The sequence below is a fragment of the Pteropus vampyrus genome, unplaced genomic scaffold, assembly GCF_000151845.1.
Source record: "Pteropus vampyrus isolate Shadow unplaced genomic scaffold, Pvam_2.0 Scaffold155, whole genome shotgun sequence".
NCBI classification, from domain to species: domain Eukaryota; kingdom Metazoa; phylum Chordata; class Mammalia; order Chiroptera; family Pteropodidae; genus Pteropus; species Pteropus vampyrus.
This window is the reverse complement of record NW_011888936.1, coordinates 227,489-234,429: the sequence shown is the minus strand read 5'-3', so window position 1 is coordinate 234,429 and position 6,941 is coordinate 227,489. Positions and strand designations below refer to the sequence as shown.

General features: G+C 38.8%; 1 protein-coding gene across 2 annotated transcripts in view; it reads right to left on the bottom strand.

Annotated features, from left to right (window-relative positions):
* The window catches only part of COMMD6 (COMM domain containing 6), a 15,999-nt gene extending 9,781 nt beyond the window's left edge, over positions 1–6,218 (bottom strand). For both annotated transcript variants that reach the window (XR_002782642.1, XM_011369772.2), the window contains exons 1-2: positions 6,079–6,218; positions 5,979–5,990 (exon numbers count right to left, since the gene is read on the bottom strand). Coding sequence is in view for 1 of the 2 variants with exons in the window: in XM_011369772.2 (XP_011368074.1) it covers positions 5,979–5,990; positions 6,079–6,120 (54 nt within the window). In the remaining variant the exon portion in view is untranslated. The remainder of the gene's footprint in view (positions 1–5,978; positions 5,991–6,078) is intronic.
* Positions 6,219–6,941: the final 723 nt, after the last annotated feature.

The window sequence follows — 6,941 nt, the reverse complement described above, 5'->3', positions numbered from 1 at the left end:
CACAATATTGGAATCCACAGACGATGACAACAGGGGAAACTGGCAGGTGAGGAAACAGGGAGAGCTGACATCCAGACACTAATTGTGCAAAGTTAGTATTCGAGTGTCAAAGAAAGCTGGAATCAGGTTTATGAGATAAGAATTTCCTGAATTCCAAACTGAACATTTAAATGCAAATTAAAAACAAACCTTTTTAATAAATATGGTTTAGCCTTAAATAGGAATTAATGGCATGAGATTTTAAAAAGATAAAAAAAAAATACACATCACTATGGAGAATATTAAGAATGAAGTAATGAAGCCTCATAATTCTTACAGAATAAAGAAAATAATTTAAAAAGAAAACATGCAAAGAAAAAATAGTGAAAAAAATCCAGAAGTAAAATGAATAAAAATAAAAATAATCAGAAAGCAAATATAGTTAAAAAGGTAAACAAAAAAAAATTAGCTGTAGTCAGTCACATTAAAAATTAGATATGGCAGCTGAAGTTATCAGTAATATAAAAACATTACTATGAACACTATAAAGAAAAAATGATAAAGACCATTGCAGTTTAAATCTAATTTTTATTTTTCAAAGTACAAAACAGGAGAAAATTAGAAAAAATAATCATGTACAACTCCATCTTAAAAACTATTTTCTTATTCCTGTGATGCCATTGTTAGTCTTTAGCTGTATGCAATTTTTATAGTCACAAAATACACTTTCATGTTTTCTCCTTTTTAAATCAAAGTTTTCAAAAGAGAAGACTGTTAGGTGTTCTGCATTAATCTCTTTCAAAAATACTATGAGGAAAAAACTAATTAAGCAACTCGTCCAAGGATACAAAACTAGAAGAGCTGGTATTCAAACCCAAATTTGTCTGATTCTATATTCCATGCATTTTTTCATTATACCTAGCTGCAACATGATTACTATTTGAAATTAAACTAACTTCTAGTAGGTTAAGAAAGTAGATAGGTCTAGGACAGGACAAGAATGTTTAGCAGCTTATACATGCTAGACCTGAGCTGTCCAATACAATAGCCATTAGCCAAAGATGACTATTTAAATTAATTTAAAATAAATAGAAAAATTCAGTCCCTCAGTTGCACTAGCTACGTATCAAGTGCTCAAGTTACACGTGGCTAGTGCTACCACACTGGGCAGTGCCAACATCTCCATCACTGCAGAAAGTTCTACTGGACAGTACTGTGCTATATCCTGTGCTAATGTATATGTGGAAACCGATTAAGGCATGAGTTACTTGCAAATTTCTGCTTGAGAATTCATATTAGCTCTAGCTCAAGTAAACATTTGCTAAGTCATCAGCATTTCCCACCTTGTTTAATGGTATCTTCATCCATACTTAATTTTCTTAAGCACTTATCATTACCTGAAATTATGTTTACTTATTAACTGTCTCCCCAAAGAAACCCAACCTTCGTGAGAGCAGGAGCATGACTGACCTAGTTTACTACTGGGTCTACTAGAGTAATATCTGATACAAAGTGAAAGTTCCAATAAGTATTTGTTGAACTAATATGTTTAGAGCTTCTGGGGGATGTGGTAAATGGTCTCCAAAGATAGCTTCCCACACCTGGTGTCACCTCTCCCTGTGTGTACATGCCATCCTCACATCAGGGAGTGGGGCTTATTTTCCCTCTGCGTGAATCCTAGCTGTACCTGTGACTGCTCTGATCAACAGAATATGGCAGAAGCAGCTTTCTGGAAGCTCTGAGCCTGGGCCTTAGGAGAACTGGAAGTGTCTGCCTCCTTCCTCATGGAATATAGGCTCTTGAGACTCTCCTTCTTGGAATCCAGCCATGCCGATGTGGCCAATCATGTGAAGGAAAACCAAGTCACTCCAATTATGAGATCTAGCTGAGCTCCCAGCCAAAGTCATCACGGAGCCATGTGAGTGAGACCTCTTGATTTCCGGCCCAATTACGCTCCTAGATGACTGAAGCCCCAGTTGAAATGACAGGGAGTAGAAACCACCACCTAGCTAAACCCAGTTAATGCACAGAGTCACAAGAGATAATTACACAGTTGTTTCAAGTTACCAAGTTTTGGGTAGTATGTTATGTAGCAATAGATAACTAAAACAGGGCAAAGACAACTAGCTGAAAATAACTTTGTTGATAAGTTTAAAATGATATATGACATCAAAAATGTATTCTCATAACTATGTAATCTGAACTATATTAGTTTATAGAAATTTCAGCAAATACAAATAACCAAAAATTATTTCAGATTTGGTCAGTGTAACCAGTTACCTCTGAAATGTTAATATATCCAGGAAAAATAATACAGAAAAATAAAGCCTTTGCCATTAAGCATATCGACTGCTGGTAAGTTCATAGTACAACTGCCTGGAAACACCAAACATAAATCTTCCCTCAAAAATGTTTTTTTTATCCTCATTTCATTTCTGCTGATGACTTTCATTTTCCTAGTAACTCAGTTATCAACTTTGGTCAACTTTGATTTTTCTCTCTCACTCAAAACATGTATGAACTGCTAAGTATTCAAGACTTCATTTCAGCCACTGCCACTGACATGTACTCTCGTCTTTCCGATCTCACTGCTACAAACCTACTCAAAGCCTATTTTAAAAATCTTGCCTTAAATTTTACTGCAGCTTCCTAATTAGTTTCTTGCCTATAGTCTTTCTGGGCTCCAATCCAGAGTATAGACTATAAACATTGCTTATAAATTAACCAAATCTGACATCACAGGTGAAAACCTATTAAGTCTACAGCCTCAAGAGCTAGTTGCCAGCCTCTCACCTAGCACTGGAGTCACACCACAGCACAGTCCCCAAGGGCTTGCCCACTTGTACTCAAACTGGACTGCATCCCTTCTCGAAATTCTTTCAACCTTTACACCTTTGCTCATTTTTTCATTCCTCTTGGCATACAACTCTCAAACATCTACTTAAAATTGAAAACTCCTTTCAAATTCTACCTGCTCTGTGAAATCTTTCCTGGTTTACTCAATCCTTCTCTGAATGTTCTGTCATTTTTTATACCTTAGCACTTAGAACGTTCTGTTTGTAGAAGTCATTTGTGGATTGTCTCCCTCCCTCACATTCACCAGACTGTAAATGCCCTGAGGGTAGCTGGTACAGCCAAAAGAATATATAGAACAAAAATAGTGATATCTTTATGAACCATCACATAAACTACACAAAAATTTAAGTCACTATTTCTTATACATGGGAAGAAGAAAAATGGCACAAGATATTGTGTCAATAGAACATCTTTCTTTTGATTTATACCATAAAATTGGCAAGGAAGAAAGCAATAAAATGTGGCCCGAATAACATTCATTCATCTATAAAGAGTTCTAATTAGACATCTATATAAGCGAATCATGAATTACTTCAAAACAATGATTATAAGAATGTGAAGTAATAATCTTAAACCTCTAGTGCTGGGTAATAGAGCACCATGGTTTGTTAAATTTAACAAGTATAGATTCTAAAGTCAGACAGATCCGAGCTGGAATCTCAGCTCTCCTACCTTATACCCACATGGCTTTGGATGTTACTATGTCTCTATGTGCCATTATTCAATAAGTATTTACTAAATGATACCATGTTCTAGGCACTGGGGATATAAAAAAGAATAAAACAAAGTTCCTACATTTTAGTAAGGAAGACAGACAATAAACAAATAAACACATAATGAAGTTGCAGTAAGTGTTATAAAAAGTGGAACAGCAATACCGGGTAAAGGGACAGTGTGACCAGGAAGGCTGTTTAGATTGAGCGTGGGAAGACCTCTTTGAAGAATTGGCTTTTGAGTAGAAAGAGACTTGAATAAAGTGAAGAAAAAAGCCACATGGATATCTAGAGGAGAGTACTCTGGACAAAGCGAGAAGCATGCCTGGAGTGTACACAGGGAATACCAATGAGGCCCGTGTGGCTGGAGTTGCATGAGTTAAGGGAAAAGTAAAAAATGAGGAATCCATTTCTGGGCCTGAAGGCCAAAGTAAGTCCATCTTGAAAGGCCCGTAAGCCAAAGTAAAAAGATTTTTTTTCTAGTGTTGACAGGAATCTCTTAAAAGGCTTCTAGAAGGGGAGAGACGTGGTTTAACTAGATTGCAACAGGCTCAGGTAGACTGCTGGAAAGGGCGTTAAGTTTAATAGGGAAAGTAAGGAGACCCAACTGAGTGAGAGTCTAGCTTTGGTTTTCCTAGAGGTTTATGTTCCTGTAATTTTCTGTATTCACCTGTCTCTCCAGTTTGGGGGGCAGCAGTATACCCTGTGATTTGCCTCTCCGACAATTCAAGAAGAGCTGCTGACTTTTCAGTTTGTTCAACTTTTAACTTTTTAGGATGAAATGACTTCCAAGCTCCTTAGAAGCTGGAATGGAAACTGGAAGTCTATCATTTTTTTTATAACTTTCTTCGTAAAGGTTTTAAACATCGTTTGTTAGATTCATGGCGAGGCACTTCATAATTTCTTACCGTTGTAAATGACATCTTTTAAAAATATTTCTCAGCTCTGAATATAGGAAAAAAATTAAATCACCTTGTTTAAACTCTCAGACTAATTCTAATGTTTGTAAACTATCTTGGCTTTTTCTATGTAAACAATCATATAACTTGTGAATAACTGTCCCCCAAAGCTGTCCACATTCCAATTCCCAAAACTTGTCAATGTTACCTTACACAACAAAACAGACTTGTAAGTATGACCAAACTAAGGATCTTGAGGTGAGATTATCCTGGATTATCTAGGTAGGCCCAATGTAATCACAGGGTCTTCATAAGAGGGAAGCAAGAGGGTCAGTCAGAGAAGGTAACGATGACAGCAGAAAGTGACAAGAAAAGAAGTTGGCATGCTGTGCCTAGAAGATGGAAGTAGAACCCACAAGACAAAGAATGTGAGCAGCCTCTAGAAGCTGGAAGAAAAGGAAACAGATTCTCCCCTAGAGCCTCCGGAAGGAACACAACCCTGACGACACCTTGATTTTATCCTATAAGGCTAAGTTTGACTTCTGATCGCCGTAACCGTAAGATAAATTTATGTTGTTTTCAACAACACCCCCACCCCCACCCCGGTTCAATTTTTAAAACCCTATAATCTAGTATAATTGTTTCAGAATGTCTTAAACATATAATTTAGTGTAAGTGAATGAGATAAAACGATTTATGAAAGATTGAATCAAAGTGCACTAAATAACTCTGAGGAAAGCCAGATTAGAGGGTTGATTACTGTCTGAGTTCCCCCACCTCCCAGTAATACTCAAAAACAACAGCAAAATCAGTTGGAGACAGATCACAGAGAGCAGTAAATGGGCATCTCTCAGCCCCTGTATTCTCATTATTTCTTATTTCAGCCCTTTGTTATAGTATTTTGTATGGACCTGGATGATTCCTGACCTAGAATACTATAGTTTTAGTACTCTTCTTCTGGGAAGTGTTGTAAATTATTTGTCTAAAAATAGTTTTTTACCCCAAATAGGATAAGAACACTTAGAACAAAAAAACAGGATTAAGATATGCTTAAAAATTCGAATCCTTATTCTTAGCATAAATACATATACATTGGAAAGTTAAGGAAGTATACTCTCCACCTTCAAAATAACTGGTTTTTAAAGACTAAGAAAATGTTTGAGGTGCTACCTTTGTAAATTTTAATAATGTCTTCCCTCTGTAATCATTCTAAAATACTGTGTACCTAGTCTCCAAAAAACGGCGCCTAATCAAGAATAATATTTGGTCTCTATCTGCTGCAGTGCGTGAGGGAGGTTAACTACAATGGCAGTGGCTCCATTTCAGGTGCAAAGTGGAAGAAATAATGCAGGATGGCGGGACGAAAGTCACAGGTTCACGGGCACAGGACCTGGACTTGGGAGAGCTGAGGAAGGCTTAAGGTGGCATCGTCCCCCGGCTTCCCCAGGCGGAAAGGCGGTCCAGGTCCAGCCGCCCGCCCCTTACCCAACGCAGGCCGGCTCAGAATGGGGCGGGGCTGCCATTCACTCACCTGGTTGGTGACCTGAAACGGAACAGTAAAACAGTTTAGGGAATGATCTTTCTTGCTCCAGAAGCCCGCTAGCCCCAGCTCCTTCTAGGCCAGGGCTTACCTCGGCCTTAGCATCCAGCTGCAGCTCGCCAGACCCCTCCATGGCAAGTGTCCAGGGATCGCACCACCGACTCGGGTGGACACTCCCAGGGCCATCAACACTTCCGTTTTCCTCTTTCCGGCCCCCGCGGCTTGGCGCACGCAGCAGATGTAGGGGAGCAAGGAACATGCATTTTTGTGTAACATCCTCGGTTTTAACTAAATACAGTTGGATGGAGCTACAAAGCAACTACTTTATTACTGTAGGTAAAAGGGGCCAAATATTTAGGATATACCCTGAGACGGGAAGGACATATTAACTTTAAGATGCCGTCTCCCCCTGCTTACGCTGTAGACGTGGACTCTTCCTATTTGGGGGCCCACAGCGCCCTCTGCGAAAGCGCAAACTTGTGACTGCGGGAGTAATTGATCCCAACCAGATTTGAATGCGACTGGAAAACCACACCGCCTTCCAAGCCTGCGAGGAGGATGCCTGTGGGAATTATAGAACAGCTTTCGTCACTGGGAGTGGGAGGATACTTTTCTTTATCCCCGCTGCCACTCCAGCCGCCAACCTGACTACAGCAATACCTTCCCAACTGGTCTGCCCGCTTCCCTCCTACTCAAGTCCATTCTCAAGTCCATTCTACAGAGTATCCAGAGATTTTCTCCCTACCAACTCTTCATTTTTAAAAACTTGAATTTTTTTCGGAGAAGTTGCAAAAATAGTTAAATGAACATATGTATACCCTTCATCTGGATTCACCAACTTAACATTTTTACACATCTGTTTTAACGTCAGCTACATACATAGTTATGGTGTCACATTATCCCTAAGTACTTGAGCATGTATTTCCTATGAACAGGGGCATTCGTCTAAAAAAA